Here is a 20450-nt window from a genome sequence, read left to right as displayed (position 1 = left end):
TTCTGGATGCATGTCTGAGAAGTCCCTGAACATGTGATTTTGCAAAGATACATAATGAAAACGGTGATGAGTAAGATAGGATATTTGCTCTGTCTCAGGAAGAACCTACATCTGTTTCAGACATTTGTTTTGAACTGACTGTTTTGTCCTCAGGAGCGCCGAAGAAGACAAGCCTGGCTTGCTCCCCAAATCTCTTCCTCATTGGGATGTCAGAAGAAACGCTCAGAAGAAAGGAGAAGGTGAAGTCAGGGTTTGTGTCTCTTCAACCTGGAGGCCGGGAAGCCCGGGAGGGCAGGAGACGACAGCCACACAAGATACAAGAGCTTCGCCGGGCCACCACCTGTCTTTCCATCTTTGCAGGAAAACAGGCTCAGGGTGGTTACATAACTTGCTCATGTCCCCAGGAAGTGACAGTCTCCTGTCCTTCTCAAAGCCCATAGTCTTTCTTGCCTTTCATTCGACACCCATGGGAGGGTTAGATGGAAACAGGAGAAAAATAAGGCAAAACCACAGAGAGTTCTCCTTAGAGGGGGCTGGCCTAACCAGGCCAGATCTGGGAGCAAAGGGAAAACCCAAGAGGTCTCAGAACCACACTGTCATGGATCCCTACTAGTCTGTCTGGCCCTGGGCTGGAGCAGGGCGTGGCTGCAGAGCAGGAGGTCTGCGGCAAGTCCCTCCAATCTTAACTGAAAACCCTTGAGTGAGACAACAGGCCTCTCCCTTGCTCACTGATCTACTGATCTACGTTAGGCCAGTCTCACTCCCTGAGCCTAGGCCACAAGGGCCTGCTGGACCCGCCACTCACCTGCCTGCTCCAAAGCCACCATGGTCGCCTGCTCGATCAAGTCCCGTTCGATGAAGCTCCGGAAGTCTTCACTGTACACGCTCAGATCTGGCAACTGGAATGTGTAGATGGGCATCTCCAGGGGGAACTGCTCATTGTTGCACTCACTCGCCACGTGGGACCGGGCCAAGGAGACGATGGCTGAGCTGGCGTGGGAAATCCCCCGGGAAAGCCGCTTTTCTGCAAGGGTAGGGGAGGGGGAAGGATGACCACAGGAACTGAGTGGGGTGGACATGTGGCTGTGCGAGCATGCACGTGCACACATGTTCCACGCACACATATGCCCCCACCCAAGTCCACACGCACACACATGCCCCCACCCAAGTCCACATGCACACACATACACCCAGGCACGCACACATTCACCCGCACGCCCGCCACTCTTCCTGCAGACCTCCCTGACGCAGAGCTAACATTACCAGCACCTGGCATATGGCACTTACTCACTCTGAGTCAGGAAACCATTCAGAAAGAGGCGAGCTGCAAGGCTACTGCACACGTACACAGCGGCCTCATGGAAGATCGCCGGTCTTGCGTTTTTGGGTCTTAAGTAACATCTAACTCAGTTCAGCAGAGCTGCCCTGGGCTCGGCTGAAGGCCACAAGCCAGACTGCTCTTTGTTTTAGACATTCTTATATTTAAAGCAAGAAGCAGTTGGTTCAGGCTTTCCCCACGTGGCTCAGATTGTAAGAGAGGTTACTGTACTAAAGGTACTCTGATAGACATATCCCACGCAATGATTATGCCCCAAATACAAAAATACGAAGCCTTCACATCTGCTTCTCTTCTTCTTTTTATAAAGATTTTATTTATTTGGAAGAGAGAGCGAATGAGTAGAGGGGAGCTGCGCAAGGAGAAGCAGACTCCCCGCTGAGCAGGGAGCCTAATACGGGGCTAGATCCCAGCACTCTGGGATCATGACCTAAGTTGAGGGCAGACACTTAACCACCTGAGCCACCCAGGCATCCCTGCTTTTCTTCTGTCTCAGTCTGACATTGTCCCTGCACTTGAAAAGAGCCCATCTACTCTGGTCTTATTCTGCCTGGAGTTTCCAGCCAAAGGGTGAGATGTGTAGGGCAGACTTCCTCTGAGGTACCTGCTGTTGCCCTGGGAGGGAGTTAATCACGAGATCTCAACATGCAGCAAAAAAGCAGATGTCTTTGTTCTCTTGACACTTGGTTTTTTGAGCCCTGCTCTTAATAGCTAACATTAACCATAATAAAAGAATTCTTAACCGACTGAGCCACCCAGGCATCCTTCATAATAGAAGAATTCTTAAAATCACGGTGTTAGGGGGGACGTTTTCTTTTTACAACCAATAGTCGTAATAATGGAGAATTCTTCTAGCAAGGCAGAAGTGCTCTTTTTATTCGCTCAGGAAAACAAGATTCAGACTGGTGTCTGAATGGGTGTTGTCTAAGCCCTGTGGCAAATTCGTAAGTGTATCCACTTGGGTCACGAGGACTGCCACTTCATTTCAGATCAGCCTGCCCGCCAATCAGGCTCTGTGTCCATGCTGATGCCACTCGGAAGCATGTCTCTGCCCACCTGTGCTCACCGAAAACCCACGCTCGTGCCTTCATCTGGAACAGGAGCTCCTTACTTCCCCACGTGCAAGGGCAGTGGAGAGAAATGTCATCAAAGTCATTTTGCTAGAGCAGACTAAAAACAGAAGGCTTTTGATCCCGGGGTAAGTTGGTTTTAAATTTAAAGTCAATTCTCAGAAGCCTCAAGTATCTGGGCATTAAAATGAATGGTGAGTCCCACAGAGAGAGTATTTTAAAATGAGTAGTTTTGATTCACCTTCGGTTGATTTCTGAGACAATGAAGACTCATTATTTTGTATTTTGAGGAAAGGCAAAGAGAAGTTAAACCATGCTGGCCATGAGAAAGAAGAGACTTGGAGCATGTATGTCCTGGCTTGTCTACCATTGGGGATGGCCCCATTGCTTCCTGCACTCGGTCCACATTCTCGAGAGCAGGAGCGAAGGAGACTCTGAGTCCTTCTGCCATGTTCTCCAGGTCTCACAAGCCACGCTGATGTCTCACCTCTCAATACAGACTATTGTTTCTGTATCTGGGAAAGTAGAAACTGCTTCACCCCCTTGGGACCTGATGGAGATGGGCATCAGACGTTCCTTAACACCCAAGGTGTTACGTGACCCACACAGTCCACTGGACAGACTCACGACGCAGCTCTCAATAGTGGGAATCTGCTGGGCACAGTCATCCATACTCCTTCGTGGCTTATCACTTAGTACCTCTTTGCCAATCACTGAGATGCTATTAGGACCTTAGGAGCATTGTGACTCATAGTATAATATGATGCTTTTAAGTAGTTCCACATAGTAACTATTTGGGGTCTGAATGAAAAAGCATTTTGGGGGCACATGGGTGGCTCCTTCGGTTGAGGGTCCAACTCTTGGTTTCGGGTTGGGTCATGATCTCAGGGTTCTGGGATTGAGACGTTCCTTGTGCTCCCCACTCAGTGGGGAGCCTGCTTAAGAATTCTCTCTCCCTCTCCCTCTGCCCCTCCCTCTGCCCTCTCTCTGTCTCTCTCAAATAAATAAATAAATCTTAAAAAAAGAACAAAACTTTTGAACTAAAAGTAAATTATGCTAAAGCTCATATATTGAGAAACATATGCTCCTAATTCTAACACTTGCCCACCACCATCTCCATGAATGCATATATATAATCACACACAGACACGCAGATGCGTGCACGCGTGCACACACACACACACACACACACACACACACTGATTCCTTAAACATGAACTCAGCAATCCTTCTTTTAGAGGTATAAATGAATTGTTTTATAGGAATGACCATGTTCAGAGTTATACCCTAGAGAAATAAAGATATTAAATAAAAACACAGTGAAACACACAGAATTCTGCAACTATTGACAAAACCAATTCATACTGATGTTATTCAGGCCAGGGGAGCTGTTTTAACTGTATTTTCTTGTTTTCTGTATTCCTGATACTCTGGCATCTGGGGCATTCCTGAGTGTGGAGGGACTTTCCTTACTAGGAGTAGCTAATTCTGAGAGCCAATGACTCCTAGGAAAGGAGCATGCCTTTCCTATGCAAACCAATGAATCCAGAGAACCACCTCTTCTCTCTGGTTCTTACACTCCAGCAAGCAATATTTCTCTGTGACCCAGGGCAAGGTACAAGACAACCGGGGATAGCTTCTAAGCCCCAGAGAGCTTGCTGAAATTATTCAGTCTTGCCAATCCTAAATCTGTTTACCCTCCCTTGCCTTTTCCAAGGAAATGACAATAAAAGTTCATGTCCATGTTTTTCCTCTCAGTCCCTTCTGCCTCCTGACCACCCTTCATCCTTCCCCATGTGGTCCTACATGGTGTACCATGCCATGTCTCCTGCTTTTTGGGAACTGTGAGTATAACAACTTCGTTCATGATATTCTTTTCCATGTGTGCATATCTCATCATATCTGATTAAAACAAATCCTAGGTATTTTAAGAACAGGTGCACAAGTCTTTCTGAAAGGGGCAGATATAAATACTTTAGGCTTTGTAAGCTGGAGCTTACATAGCCAGTGTATAAATGAATGGGCAAGAGGGTGTTTCAATAAAAACTTTATTTAAAAAACAGACAGTAACCAGAGTGGGCTCATGGGCCATTGCTTGCTGACCCCCAATTTATAATATGGATCATTAATTTTCCATGTTAATGTATGCACTATGATTTCAAGAACTCAAAGGATACGGGTATCTAATTCAGAAACTATAATTTCCATTTTATAAAAACTACATAGGATTGTTCAAAAAACTCAATTAATGGAATTATGTGACAGATTTAGTTTTTCACTTACAGTTATTAGGTTCTGAATCCATCAACCTCTCTGGAAGCAGAGAGAAGGGTCCTTCTAGCATTCTCAATGTGAGGGTAAAATAATGGGTTGGTTGGTTTGCTGCCAGTCAAAAAGAGCAGGAGCAGCCATATATATATATTTAGAAAACCCCAGATGTTCTCTTAGAAAAAAATGATTAGTATTATAAGAGAATTTATGTAAATTACTGCATAAAACATAAATATGGAAAAAGTAAGTCGCTTTTCTCTAGGTCTAAAATCTTGGAATAGAAAACAATATGGTAATATGCCAATTAATCTTAAAATAAAAATTCATTCCAATTCCAACCAGAATTCCAAGCTTAAGGTTTACATGGCAGAATAAAATGCCCCACGGGTGCCTGGGTGGTTCATTTGGTTAAGCGGTTGCCTTCAGCTCAGGTCATGATCCCAGGGTCCTAGGACTGAGCCCCAGATTGGGCTCCTTCCTCAGCGGAGAGCCTGCTTCTCCCTCTCCCTCTGCCTGCCACTCTGCCTACTTGTGCTCTCTATCCTCGGTCAAATAAATAAATAAAATCTTTAAAAAAAAAAGAATAAAATGCCCCCAAATAGTGAAAAAACTTTGGAAAAGAATACCATGAAAGAAGTTCTTTAACAGAAATTATAGTACATGGACTACCAGAGTTAAGGTAACAGGATGAGTGACCACATGGATTGACAGCGTCTGGAAACAGATCCAAATATATTTGGGAATTTAATATATGGCAACTTTGGCATTTTAGTTCAGTGGGTAAAGAATGTTTTATTCAATAAATGTGCTAGAGTAACTCATTCTTGATTCAGAAGAAAGCAAGACTAGATTCTTCCCTATTGTGTATAAAAATTTCAAATCAATCGAAAGACCTATGAACAAAATTTTAAAACGAATATAGGGACATATTCCAGTAACTATGTACTCCGGGAGACCTTCCAAAGTGAAAGAGGATTCCTATCAGCCATGAATGCATAATAATATAAACATTTTGTGTGGCAGAATATTCTGTAAACAAAGTCATAAAACAAATATATACCGGGAAAGACATACACATATGTAAAAATACATGTCCCTAATCTTAACCACAAAGAATGCTACACATCGATCAGAAAACTGAAAAAAAAATCAACAGAAAAATGGGCAAAGTATGAGAACAGGCATGTTGCAGAAGGGGAAATCCAGCTGGCTAACTAACAAATGACAGGATGAAAGTTAAAACAAGACACCCTCTTCCTCCCTTCGCAGTAGAAAAGCAACGTAAAGCCACCACAAAAACGTTCAGTGCTAGCAAGACTGGAGGGAGATACCTCGTTTCACACACTGCCAGCATAAATGCATCTGAAAAAGTCCTGAAGTTACTGAATTAAAGACACACAGGTACTGGCACAGCAAATCCACTCTGGGAACACTGACTTAGAGAAATAAAAACACTAGTATCTAAAATCACAGGCATACGGTTGTTTATTTTAGCATTGTTAGTAGTATTGAAAACAAGCAAAACACAAAACCCAAGAAAACCCAGAATAACCATTCATACAGGAGTAGTTTAAATATCACTGTAGGTTGTGGAATAAAATATTGAGACTCTACTCATGATTCAACGTTCCGAGAAACAAGTGATTTGAGAAGCATCATATGCATTTGATCTTGGTGCATTTTGAAAGAGCACAGGGAAAGCAAGGAGGAGACGGACGAAGACGTAATCTTTGGTTATTACATCAGTGAGATCTGAGATGGGCGAAGAAAACTCTTAAGTTCTCTCTCTATACCTTTGTACTGTTTCCTTCATCGGGATAAACACATCTGACTTCTGTAATTAATAAAAAGAATAGAGGAAAGGGAGCCCGTGGAGCAACGAACTGATGGCAAGCAGATCCGGAGACCACGCTATGTAGGAAGTAACTGAACGGACTAGAGGGGGTTGGCTTGGAGAGACCAAGGCTCCAGGAGGAGTGCCCCCCCCTTTAATCACGTGGGGTCCTGGGCAACTGGACTCCTCCTCCGGCTTCTCTGAGGCAGAGGGAGGAGCCTGAAACGGAAGCTGCGACGTGCATCTCAGCTTGATGAGCGCGCACAGACCGATTTGCCTGCAGCCCAGAGGTGATGCCCTTGCCAGGTCCTTTGCGCCCTCCACCCCCCACCCCTGCTACCCCATGCAAGCCACGGCACACTGGGGAAGCCGTTCTGGGCTCAGCCCCTCACCAGGTACCTTGGGCAATGTCGTCCTGTCTCTGCAGGCAGGGCCGCTCCACCTTGTGGCTGGGTTGGGGCGGCTCTCGCTCTGGCTGTTTGGGGCACCTGCCCTCGTTGAACACATGTGGCAGGTTGGCTGTGTGCACTTGTCGGAGCTGCTCATAGTCACTCAGAGCGGCGGTCAAGTCCCAGTTTTTGCCTATGGCCAAGAAATGACAATATTAAGGATCTCATTGTAGAAAAAAAACTGTGCGAGCTTTGCGCAGTGGCAGTATCGTAGCCAATGAGGTTTATCCGAGGCGCGATTATTGCTAATTGAAAAAAAAACTGTGCAAGAAGGGCTCCCCCTCAGCACATTGAGTAATGAACTTTCCACCAGTAATGCTCGTATTTTCAGATGTGTAAGTAGAGGTTCACACCTGCGACTGACGTCCATCCAAAATATGTGACTGTATTTACTCTCATTGCCTTCAGCTTCATGCACACACGTGTCAAAACGTTATGTTCCTAATTATCCTGCTTTCCTTCACCCCTTTGAAAACTCAACTTGTAGAGGTAGCGTATTCTCGGAGGGAAGCAAAACATAAACTAAAAAAAAAAAAACCCAAAACAAAAACAAAAACAAACACAAACAACAACAACAAACCCAAAAACAACCAATAAAAAAAAATACCCAAATTTTCTTTAGGCTTTTGCTTATAGTTTTAACTCTCTTTTTAAGGTTCATATGGGAAAAGCAGAAGCTTGGGAGTCATTCTCTGTGTAAAAGACTTAGTAGGAAGCAGTCTTCAGACCTCTGACCCTGAACTGGGTGAGATGCTCCTGGGGACTGGGGTCCTGGCCTAGAACAGCTCTAAACAGGGCCCCTGGGCACGGAGATGGGTGCAGGGTATTGAAGGGGACTCTATGCAACACCAGGGAGAGTTGATGTGGGGGCTGGTACTCCGTGGGTCTCTAATTCTGAGTCTGAGTCAACGGCCTTCTAATGGAGGGACAGAGACACTGCACACTGCATCCCATTTATCAGGCATCATGAGCTTTTTGAAGACAAAGAATTAAAAGCCTTGCTTTCATTTTAAAGAGCAAATAAAATCTTACCCTCTCCCGGTTAACTTCGAAGTGCAGGTATTAACAGTATTGACCTAATTATATGCTGAATTATGTATATATACAATATCATGAGGCTTTGAATGTGTAAAATAATATCGGGACATCTTTTTTTTTTTGTTCCTTCCACATCTAGTGCAGACTTGATACTCTCAGTCATCATACGGCCATTCGTAATCTAATCACATTCCCCCCACCTTCATAGTCAGCTAACAAAGACGCAATAGTAGCATCTTTGCACAATCTCAGTGGGTAAGAAAAGAAAACTAATCTGGGTCACACAACAGAAAAAAACAGCAGGAGCTGGTGTTTTTGTAAGTGATAATAAATAGGGGTCCTGGTGTAATGCAGCCTGATTATGGTTAGTAGTCGAAGTGGAAGGTGGTGGTTGTGACCATGGGTCTGGGGTGATGGCAATAACAGGGCTGGTTTGGGGAAAGGAAACTGAAGCAGAAATGTCAGAACATACTTGTGCTCTTACATGGGACTAATAATCACAGTGCACACATACTACCCATATGATCAAAACCTGGCATTTTCAAGTCTAAGGGATAGTGACTATCGAACAGGCATTAATGTTCCAAGAAGACAAAGAGAAGACCCTGCCTTTAGGAAAATGATGTCTTAGCAGGGGTGATAATGTGAGAGGAACTCTGCTCCAAGGCACGGCTGGGCTCTAAGGCAATACCCAGAGGAGGGTCAAAGCTGCGTGGAGGAGGAAGGTCAAGGAGAGGGGAGGTGGAGGAGGACCATTCCTGATGCCAGTTCCTATCACAAAATGCAGACATTCCGGCATGGATGTGTGTATTAGCAGTAACATCAGCACGATGAATTCTGGTTGTGAAGAGAGATGGGAGAGCAGGGAAGCATCCCATGGGGGGGGGGGGCACCTGAGGAGCTCCAGGTGCAGCTAGGAGTATCATCGTCCCCAGGCCTCAACGGGGAACAGGCGCTATTATGGTGTATCACAGACAGAAAGTGACACATAGACTGATTACGGCATTTACCTGCAGTTCCTCATTTGCTACATCACGGTGTTTCCATGTGGACCCTCTAATCTGTCCTCCCCCCCGCCCCCCGAGCTGCATCTCCCATGCAGGGCTGCCCAGCACACAAAACCTGGTCCTGGCAGAGCTGTAGACCCTAATCCTGCCGGCAGGGCACTGATATGGGGAGCCAGCCCCCTCCCGCCCCACTGTGCTTCTTATGCCCAGTGGAAAGAGCCTCTTTTGCTGCTTCTGTCTATTCCCCACCCTTCTCAGAACCCCCATCCACTGTTCCCACTATAAGGTATTTGGGCCCAAGTGTGAGAGTAGGCCCCTGAGGGCCAGTGCTGCAGCTTTGTCCTGCAGGACGAGGGTGTGTTTCCATTTACACATCTGTTAGTGGATCAACTTGGACACACTGACGAGGCAGGTGTCCTACCACTGGGGAAGGACTGTGTGTTCTGGGACTCCTCACTGCTGATTCTCTGGCTTGCTTGTGACTCCCCTGCATTCTCCTGTTGCTGTCCCATACTCATGCTCACTTTGCTGCGCACCTGCCCTGTATTCTTAACCAGTCAGCATCTGGTCCTCCTTGTGCTGCATCTCATCACAGAAATTCATTAACCGTTAAATGAGAATGAAGAGGGAAGAGAGGAGGGGCGGCGGCACTGTCCACAGAAGCCTAGCTCCCAAACACTCCCTTCAGAAGTTTTAAAGAATTCCTCAAGGAGTCAGTACTTCAGTGTCCATGCATGTGGAAAGGCCGTTGACATGGGAAGAAAACAAGACAGACAACGGACACATTCATCAATTGTTGAGGGAGTCAGAGGCCCTCAAGATGGCTTCCCACTCTGTACAGTTCCCAAGATAGCAGCTTGGGAAGACTAGGATTGTAAAAGGTGATTTATAGACATGTGGACTGGAAAGGCCTCTGCAGTTAGCTTGGTATTGACGGGTTGTACAGGTTGTACCTAAAAACAGGAAATCTAGGGGAGAGGGATGGGTTGGGTTCCTGGTGGCCCGGAAGTGGGCTTTGGGGGATCTGAGATCATATGACTCAAGCTCTCCTTTCTTTTCCATTCCAAGTCTCGAAGAATTCTAATGGATGTCACCCAGATTCAGGAGTAGCAGGAAGGGCCCAGAGGACCACAATGGCCTCACCACCACAATGGATGGGCCGAGGCCCAGATGGAATCGATAGGCTGAGTGATCATGGTGGCCATGGGCTGTATGTGCCTCTGAAGCCGGGACACTCATTTCAAGGAAGGAATTGGTCCAGTGGAACAGTCACGAACACAGGCTTTGGGGCCTGGGTCCAGCCCTGGCTCCGCCTTGTAGCTACTTCCTATGAGAGAGAATATAACATTTCACCATGTGAAACCTCAGATTACTTCTCTGTACAACTGGGGAGAGTAAAATCCATCTAATGGGAATTCTTAGGAGGATTAAGTGAGACTAGGAGGTCATGTTGGTAAAGTTCTTAGCCTATGGTGGTTGGTGTTATGATCATTCATTGTCAAGTTTCTGCTACATCTAACTTCTATGGCTTGTTATTGAAACCCAGCTAATAAGTGGCAACTGAGATTCAAATCCAGGTCTGTCAAGATTTGGGGGGGCTATAGTTCCCTCGAACCTTCTATAAAGCAGAGATGCAGGAGATCACAGGAAGATGTGAAATGGGAACTAACTAAACTCAGGGGAAAAAGCAAAAAAGAGTCAGAATCCTTTCTGAAATGAAGTTAAATTGTAAGAAAGCAAAGAAAAAACAGACCACAGATAGCACAGTAAGGACCATAAAAATGAAAAATAGGGGCAGCTGGCTGTCTTAGTTGTTTAAGTGTCCAACTCTTGATTTTGGCTCAGGTCATGATCTCAGGGTTGTGGGATCAAGCCCGTTGTGGGACTTCACACTCAGTGGGGCATGTGCTTGAGGATTCTCTTCCTCTCCCTCTGCCCCTCCCCTTACCTGTGCTCTCTTTCTCTAAAATAAACAAACAAATCTTTACCAAAAAATGAAAAATAAATAAAGTGGAAAAAGTGAAACAAAAATAAAAATTTACAGAGAAATGGTAGGTATAGAATACAGGTGAAAGGCATACAACATATGCATAACTGGAGCCTAAAATAAGAAATCTGAAATAGGGGTGCCTGGGTGGCTCAGTTGGTTAAGTGACTGCTTTTGGCTCAGGTCATGATCCTGGAGTCTTGGGATCAAGTCCGGCATTGGGCTCCCTGCTCAGCAGGGAGTCTGCTTCTCCATCCGATGCTCTCCCTCTCTCATTTTCTCTCTCTCTCTCTCAAGTAAATAAATAAAATCTTTTTTTAAAAAAAGAAATCTAAAATAATGGAAAAAAAAAGAATTTAAAAACTATTTTAAAAAAACAAGCTTTTAATGCAAAGATTTGATTCCATATATTGAAAGGCACACTGCATCAAAGGAAGTTCTCTTAGTATAATCAATACCAAGATATATCCTTATAAAATTATTTTGTATTGAATATATATATTTTTTATACTGAGTATATTTTTTATCTGAATATCTAAGCAAAAAATGAAGAAAATCAGGCTGTTAACATACTTCCTGGCAACCACATTCAAAGCCTGAAGTTAGTGGGGTCACATGTACAAGATACTGAAAGAGAGAAATAAATGTGGGCTAAGAACTTTTTATACTCATAGAGGCTATCCTTTCATATACAGAGGCTGCAGACAAACCATTTTAAATGTGTATGAGTCCAGGAACTACTACTGAAATAGATCTTTCTTGAGAAAACTACTAGAGAATGGGCTCCAGATAGTCAAGAGATGAATGGGAGTTTGGCAAAGGGACAGCCAGGCAGTAGTAAATTTATTTAACTGTACAACTATGAAAAAGCAAAGGTGCAGATACAATTGCAAGAGGAGAAGGTCAATAGATTGCTGAGCAAAAATGGTACAGTCAACAAAATGGTACAAGGCAGAAAGTAGAATCAACTAACAGTTCCCTTAGCTATGCGACATGGGAGCACAAAATAATAATATTTAAAGTTGAAAGATTAAATACAAATACATAAACATTTTTAATAGTACAGAGATGAATGCCAAAACCATTTAACTGATGGGAGGAGACCGAAAAAGAGAGGAGGGAGGAAGAAGAAGATACAAGCTAATTTTGTTGGGGCAGATTGTAAGAACTAATATGGTCTAAAGAAAAAAGAAAACAGGATGTTACACAAAGGTAGAATTTTAAAAAGTAAATCACTAGATAAAAAATGCACTTTTCTAAATATCAGAAATATATTTTAAATAAGAACCTAACAAAATATATTGAAAGACATCTGAAATATTTATATATAAAAATAGAAAACACAATATGATAGAATTAAGAACCACCGTATCTGTCAGAGCAATACCTTTAAACAGACTTAATGCAACTATTTAAATATGAGGTTTTTCATATTATCTCACAAAGCAAAGTCTAACTATTTGCTGTATATATGAGACCTATCTAGAGCAAAGTGATTGAGAAAAGTTGCAACAAAGAGGGAAGGACAGTGCTGTATCAGGTTTAACAGGCAAAGATAAAACAACAAAAACAAAAAGCAATACAGGAGACATGATTTTATATCAAACAAAGTAAAATTCAGGCCCAAAAGAGTTATTTAAGATGAGGAAGGCCACTTTATAACCCTAAAGCGTTCAAATAATGGAGATGTATTGATCATGCTCTTTCTTTTCTGTAGTTTTGAGGTCTTGATGACCCAGGGGGGACTGTCCTACTCAGGGCTATCTGAGTCTTCGTGATAGCAAACTACCTCCCTGCAAGTGTGTCTTTTATGTGCAAACCAGCCAATCTGAACCCCGAACCCCAACCACGTATGATCACACTTTCATAGGGCAAATGCTCCCCCGTGCTGATTTCCCAGAGCCAGGTACAACTTGGGACAGCCTCTCCAGCCAATCTAGCCAATCCTAAAACTACTTATCCTGCTTACCCTGTCTTACCTCTTCCTTCCTGCAGAACCCACACTAAAGGTTCTTGCTCGTATTTTCCCCATTCCCTGTGTCTCCTGACTGACCCTGCTACTCCTCTGTGTGGCCCTCGTGGCCTGCCTCCTGTTCTTAGCAACCATTTTCCTTTGTGACACTGATTTCCATGCCTGTGTCTTACCAGACCTGTTAGAACAAATCTTGGGTACATATTAAAACAGAAGACATAAGAAGTATGAATATATGCATACTAAATAGAAAAGTAGAAAATTTTACAAAGCGGAAATTGCCATGAAACACTGGAATTTACTATTAACAAGAGAATGCCATCAGTAGCAGGACAGATTATAATGTGGGAACAAACGGCCTCCAGACTCTTGAGGCCATTGCAACGAAGGCTTGCTTTTTGCTCAAGCCATGAGTTGGCGGAAGGTTGGCTGAGCTCTGTCACATCTTCTCGCTTCAGGATCAGGAGGACAGGGCAGTCAGTCTTAAAAACTTCCTATCAGTATGACAGAGGGACAAAAATCCCTTGACTCTCTCCCATTAACAATCAAATACTCTGGCCCAGTAGTGACCTCTGACTTCTGTTCCCAACCCACTGCTCAAACCAGGCACAGGGTCCCATCCAACCACAGGAGCCAGGTGGGGCAGTTCTCCCATGTACCCACAGGGGGAGTTAGACTGCGGAACATTGTCCTTGAACAGTGCTAATGACTACCACAGGATGTAAAATTAACATACACACACACACAAAATAGCCTGGAGATGCCTGGGTGGCTCAGCTGGTTTAGCATCTGCCTTCAGTTCAGGTCATGATCCCAGGGTGCTGGGATCAAGTCCTGAATCAGGGTCCTTGCTGAGCGGGAACCCTGCTTCTCCTTCTGCCTGCCACTCCCCCTGCTTGTGCTTTCTCTCTCTCTCTCCTTCTGACAAATAAGTAAGTAAAATCTTGAAAAAATTGCATAAACAAAAACAAGTCATATGACATAATGGAAGGAAGGATTTCATCATGCAATTCCATAACTGCAACTAAAAGATAAAATACTGAGAAATAGGGGCTCCTGGGTGGCTCAGTCATTAGGCATCTGCCTTCGGTGCAGGTCGTGATCCCAGGGTCCTGGGATTGAGCCCCATGTTGGGCTCTCTGCTCGGTGGGAAGCCTGCTTTCCCTCTCTCATTCCCCCTGCTTGTGTTCCTATTCTCGCTGTCTCTCTGTCAAATAAATAAATAAAATCTTTTATAAAATACTGAGAAATAAATTTAAAAGAAATATGTAGAGCATCTATGTGGAACACTTACACTGTCTCTCAAGGCACAAAGCAGGGCTGAACACACTATGTTCTTAGTATGGCAGGCTCAATATCATCATTTCTTCCTCATCTAACTTAAAAATTTAATATGATCCCTATAAAAAATATAAGCAGGGTTTGGAATCAGGCAAGCTGATTGTAACATTCATTTGAAACACTAAGCGAGAATAACCAGGGACCCTCTGAAACAAAGGAGCAGTCAGGAGGGAGGGGCACTCACACACCGGCCGCTGGCTCTCCTGTTTATATGAACAACTGAATAAAGCCATGGAACATAACAGAAGTCCCAGAGAGGCTGAAACACATATGCAATGTCAAAACAGACATACTGATCTGGGAAAAGGCCTGCATTTCGTATCACACCAGGAGACATCTCTGAGGCAGGTCAGATGCTGAGAAAATCTAAGTCTAAGGAAGGGGCATGCATGCAGGAGGGCTAGTGTGGATGGGGCAGGGGGCAGGGCATGGGCAGGGGGGAAGCAGCAGATCCACCAGGAAGGTGCCACTGAGGTCCTCCCTGAACTGACTGGCAGCACAGGAAAAGGGATGGCCCTTCAGACGAATTTGCATTATAGTAAAGGGCCCAGACATAAAGAATGCATTGCATGCGGGTGCTGCCCCCAGTTAGGGAGAGTCTTAGATGAAGTGACTTCCTTCCCCTGGGGGTCACACCAGAAGACATAGTCAGCGAGTCATCAGCAGTGTCACTCTCTGCTCCCCACCCTGGCAGGAGTGCCTGGACCCCCTGACAAAAGGATCTGAGCACAGGAGCATATGCCACACCCTCTGTTTTCTCTCGAGTTCGGAGTGCACACCTATGTGGTTTGCCCAGAAACCGGTAAGGGGAAAAATAGATTAACAACCCAGAAGTACAAGCAAAGGACATGAACAAAGATTTCATTGAAAAATAATTATAAATGGCTTTTAAATATGTGGAAAGATGATTAATTTCACTCACAAAAGAAATGCAAATCGCAAATACACCAAGAGGGCTCCCAGCTGGTTAAGTTTCTGCCTTCAGCTCAGGTCATGATTCAGGGTCCTGGGATGGAGTCCCCCCATCAGGTTCCCTGCTCAGTGGAGAGTCTGCTTCTCCCTCTGCCCCCCACTCTACACTTGTGCTTATTCTCTTTCTCTCTCCCATACAAAAATACATAAAATCCTTTGTGTTTTAAAACCCTAAAACCAAAAAAAAAAAAAAAACACCAAGAAACCATTTTACACATATCAAAGTGGTGAGTGCAAAATTTGGGAACCCATCTGGTTACCAAGTTTGTTGGTAAACAGGCTCGCTCATTCCCCGGCTGCTAAAAGTACAGAATGATATGACCCTCACACAAGGCTATTTCCCAGTATTCATCAAAATCACAATGCACTTATCCTGTGACCCAGCCACCCCACTTCTGGGCTTTTGCCCTAGAGAAATACCTATACACATAAAAGGAGGTATGTACAATATAGTCATTGCAGCATCATTTACAACAGCAAAATAATGGAAACGAGCTAATTGTCCATATATGGAAGAATATTTAAATAAACTACACTCCACTTGACATAATATGCTAGTGCATGAAACAAGGACGAAGCTGCCATGGAATGATCCACTCTAGCACACATCTGGGAGTGAAATAAGGAAGGTGTTAAATATTCATGATCCTACTTTTGAGTAAGGACAGAATAACGTATATATACATTCTCTCTATATATATATACACAAATAAGTGCATGCTTGTATCTGCGTATACGAAGACAGAAGGGTAAATAAAAAACTAGCACAAGTGGTGATCAAGAGTGGGGGACAGGGGACGGGGACGGTACGATATTGTCAATGTCTTCCTCTTTTGAGTTTTTGAACTATTTGAATAAATCAGTTATAGAAAACAAACAGTGAATAAAACTAAATGTCTAAATTTTTTTAAAGGATTAAACAATACTTTCATTGTTTAAACAATATCTGAAGTGTATCCCAGTGAGAACTTTCCCTTAATATGTAGGGTGCCGTAACTACAGAATTGGAAGTCCTCATCTCATTTTCCATTGGCAGCAACAATTCTGAATTTCCTGGCTATTAAACACAGATGGAAATAGAAAGAACCAGTTGAAAGAACTGGACCTCTTAGCTAGCTGATATTTGTAAGGCTGTTTTAATTAGTTTATTTTTATAGAAATGTGGAGAAGGAAATCAGCCCGAAGGCTTGCTCAACTAATCTTCCAATAGGTTGTAGTTCACCAGATGCTTGTGCAAATATAACAGATATGATAATAATATAACAAAATTATATGACTGATATTTTTATATTTTTGATGTTGAAAACTTAAAAAAGACACTGGTATTAATTTATTCTATTGACAGCAATAAAGGCTGGTACGTTTGGCAAATTTAAACAAATGATGAAAGAGAAAATATACTTATGCACAATCACTCTTTGACCCATGGCAAAATGGTTTTTGTGATCCACTTTCTACTGAAGCAGCTCTTTTCAAGATTACCAACAAGCTTGGTGTAGATAAATCCAAGGTCATTTCTCTGTCCCCCACCAATAAAGCTCTCTCTCCTTAATTTACTCTCCTTTTTGGGGGGAGGAAAGGGGAGGGGTCTAATGTACAACACAGTGACTGCCATTCTCTTACTTCTAAGATATCGCACTCCCCTAGTCATCCTTTTTTTTTTTTTCAATGGCTGCTCTACTCCTGTCCTGTTAATAGCACCTCTTCCTCTTTCATTAAATCCCTAGATGTTGTCATTCCTCAGTGTTCAGATCTGGGTCAAACTCTGTTAGGAGGTATTTGAAAGACATTTTTACTTCTGACTTAAAGGAATGTAGACTTAAGAGGAGAGCTGACCTGTGCTGTTATTCCCTGTTCTTACTGACTGGAATGCAGACATATTACCTGGAGCTGTGGCAATCATTTTGCAAACATGAGGTAAAAAGCATAAAAAGCTCAATTGCCAAGAATGTTGAGTGAGGGGGAAAAAAGCCTGAATAAGAATCTGGACAGATTACTGCCAGCTACCCACCAACTAATACAGAAAAAAAGAGACAGGAGAGGTCTACACTGGGAGTTAGGCATGAGTCTGACAGGGTACCCAGGACGGGATATAACTTGAGACTTAGAGGATGATCAGAGGTGCTCTCATTTAGGCTGAGACATGAAGGAAGTATGAAAGCTATTCTGGCAAAGAACCAGGAGCAGGAGGAGCAGCAGAAGTAGGCTGGGAAGAGGACAGCACATGGATAAACCTGGAAGTGAAATGACCTTGTCCATTAAAGCAATGAAGGTAGTTAAGATGAATACGGAGCCGAGAGGAGCCAGGAGAGGCTGCTTGGGGAGAGGGAGGTGTTGGGACAGAGTGCTCCTTGAAGCATCTTGTGAAGTATGCACTGGGGTTTGGACTTTATCCCAAGGGCAAACATGAGTCACTGAAGCATTGACAAAGAAGTAGGGCTTGATCAAATTTTTATTTGCAAAAAAGAAAGTATTTGCATTAAAAAATTACTCTGGCTAAACAGCAGAAACTGCATTAGAGTTGGGGAAGCTGGGGACAGAAAGAACATTAGGAGAGACCTGTAGCAATATAGATGAGAATTGAGATGGCCTGGCCCAGTGACAGTGAGGATGGAGAAGCAGGGTCAGGGGGGTGGTGGTGGTTCTCCTCAGGGTTGGACTGGAGGGAGAGGGAGAGGTGAAGGCAGGTGTCTAGGATCTTGCAGACTTCCTAGGAAATGGCTGGCTGGGTTATGGTAATCCACATCTGGAAGATTACTCAGCCATTAAAAGAATGACTTTGCATAAACAACTGATTTGAGGGGATTTCAGTGAAGTAGTGTTGAGTGAGAAAAGCAGTATGATGACAGTGTGTGCAGCATAATCACCTTGGGTAACACAAAGCAAATACAGCTCTGCCTGGTCCACATCCAGCATCATCATGCCTTAGCATCCAAGGTCAATTTTGCACCCGCCCTGCCCACCCCCCGCTCTGCCTTTGCACACCCTCGCTCATCCCAGGGGAGAAGTATGAGTGAATGCTCCTGCAAGTCCCTTCTCAGTAGAGTTCTGGCAACAGACTCCAATGAGAAGCATTCATGCAAGACTGATTGGAAGGCTGAGCACAGGCTGGTTTTCTATGGGGGGTTGCAAGCAGATGCCTGGGCAGAGAGCAGATGGAGACTGGCTGTAGCTTTGGGGCAAACTCCTAAGAAGCACCTGCTTGGCAATCCAGCTGCCAGGGTAGGTGGGGAGGGTGCCTCGTGACTCGAGGCTGTAAGGACTTCCAGTGAGCACCAGTGATCCTCCAACTATGAGCACAGCTTCTCTGATTTCACGTATTTCCTCTGGTCTATAAACCTCTATTTCCCTTTCCTACTTGAAATACCTAGAATGACCTCTTTCTTCTTTATCAAATGCTGATGGATCAGAATTTGGTACTGGAAATTGCTCCAGAAAAGCAGAAAGACAAAGATGAGGCTAGTTCTCTGATGGTGTAGAAAAGCTACCAGCTGTTATCAACAGACACTGTGATGCAAAGATGGGATCTAAGGAGTGCGGTGGGTGAACCCCCTTGACTGTGCTGGGGAGCATGCAGGAAAAATCCTGAGCAGTAGGACAATGAGCAGAAAAGACTGGGCTTTGAAACCTGGATGGGATCCTGAGAATACTTAGTGGGTTCTGATGAACCTGGGGTCCTTGAATCTCCAGTTGCCCTGAGCTTATCGGACCAGCAGAGGCAGCCTCTCTCCCTTGACCCAAGACCAGTGCCCGCCCTCCCCCATTGTCTGAAGACCTGGCAATGACCTCTTCTAAGTAGATGTGTTTCATGGGGATGTCTAGTTTTAAAACCCAGGTCTCGTAAAAGTTTTCAGATTCATAACAAGGAAGATGGCCTAGGAGAAAGTTCCATATACATCAAAAGAATTCTAAGGTTTTTGCTAGTAAAAGTCTAGAGTGCATAGGGTTAGATTTTTACAAATGTTAAACTGACAATTGACCAAATGTGCCAATGGCAGAAGCAAAAGACTCTGGACTCCGGGAAACAAACAGAAGGCGGGGGGGAGATTGGGTAAGTGGGTGATGGACATCAAGGAGGGCACGTGATCTGCTGAGCTCTGGCTGTTATACACAACTAATGAATCACTGAACACTACATCAAAAACTAATTATGAACTATATGTTGGCTAATTGAACCTAATTTAAAAAAGGTGCAGAGTCTGGATATGAAGGTCTAGGTGCTGGGTGATGGCAAGGGGAGCAGGGCAGGTGTCATGGAAGAAGGTGTTACAAACTACCCAAGTGGAGTCTGCAAGGGGCAGGATTCAAGATATGGTTTGCATATTTTCTCCCTTGCTTTGTTATTTATCAGTAGGTATATATGAATCAACTCATGCCATTCTCCCTTGTTATATGACAAAAAGTAGTCTAGGTGTGATTAAGCTCCTAATTTAGTCTTCAAGTTATAGTTTACCGAAGATAAGTCATGGTCTCAACCAGGTGAGGAATGAACACAACTCAAGATGGGTTTGGAACTTATGGGGCTTTGTACCTCCTGCAGGTGGTGAGAAGTGAGTAGATCTTCAGTTGTGTGGGGGATTGGCGGGATGTGGTGTTATTGTGGTTGCTTGTTTGAGTATGGATCAAGGATATGTATGGATGAGGATACGAGTAAAAGGATAGAGAGTGCCAGAGAGTCCATTGCCAACTCAATCACTGCCTTCCCTACACTCTCCTTTTTCACTTTCCTCTGCAAACTGGGGCAGAAGCCAGAAGTGACCAAAAAAAAAAAAAAAAAAAAAAAAAGCCAGAAGTGACACTTCCCAGAACTGCTTTCCTGATAAGTTCCAGGTTCTAAAGGAGAAGCACTGATGTTTGCAAGGCTACAAGAAGGAGAAGCCATCACACTCCAAGGCCAGCTGTGAACACACACAGCTCCTAGGGTAGCTCTGGGGAACCTAATAGTAGCTGTGAGTCCCAGCTGCCTTCTGCAGGTAACAACAGCAGCAGCCTGGCCCCTCTGACATTCCTGAGGTTGACGGTGACTCCCTACAAACCTGCTTCTCTGTGGCATCCCTGAACTTTGCTCCATCAACCCTTTCAATTGTGGTGTAAACCGCTAAGTGCCTGTATTAAAATCCATCTCACTTGCAAACCTCAAGTGTCTTAGGTGTTCCCAAGAGAGCTCTGGCTG

The 20450-nt window shown here is 44.1% G+C and overlaps 1 protein-coding gene across 1 annotated transcript in view; it reads right to left on the bottom strand.

Annotated features, from left to right (window-relative positions):
• The window catches only part of LOC111152541 (OTU deubiquitinase 7A), a 358579-nt gene that overhangs the window by 80883 nt on the left and 257246 nt on the right, over positions 1 to 20450 (bottom strand). Inside the window, exons 5-6 of the mRNA XM_022511027.1 lie at positions 6911 to 7093; positions 806 to 1024 (exon numbers count right to left, since the gene is read on the bottom strand). Of these exons, the coding sequence (XP_022366735.1) occupies positions 806 to 1024; positions 6911 to 7093 (402 nt within the window). The remainder of the gene's footprint in view (positions 1 to 805; positions 1025 to 6910; positions 7094 to 20450) is intronic.

This window comes from Enhydra lutris, unplaced genomic scaffold, assembly GCF_002288905.1.
Source record: "Enhydra lutris kenyoni isolate GAN:26980312 unplaced genomic scaffold, ASM228890v2 scaffoldscaffold29, whole genome shotgun sequence".
NCBI classification, from domain to species: domain Eukaryota; kingdom Metazoa; phylum Chordata; class Mammalia; order Carnivora; family Mustelidae; genus Enhydra; species Enhydra lutris.
The sequence above is the reverse complement of the archived record's forward strand: the minus strand, read 5'-3'. Positions and strand labels throughout refer to the sequence as shown.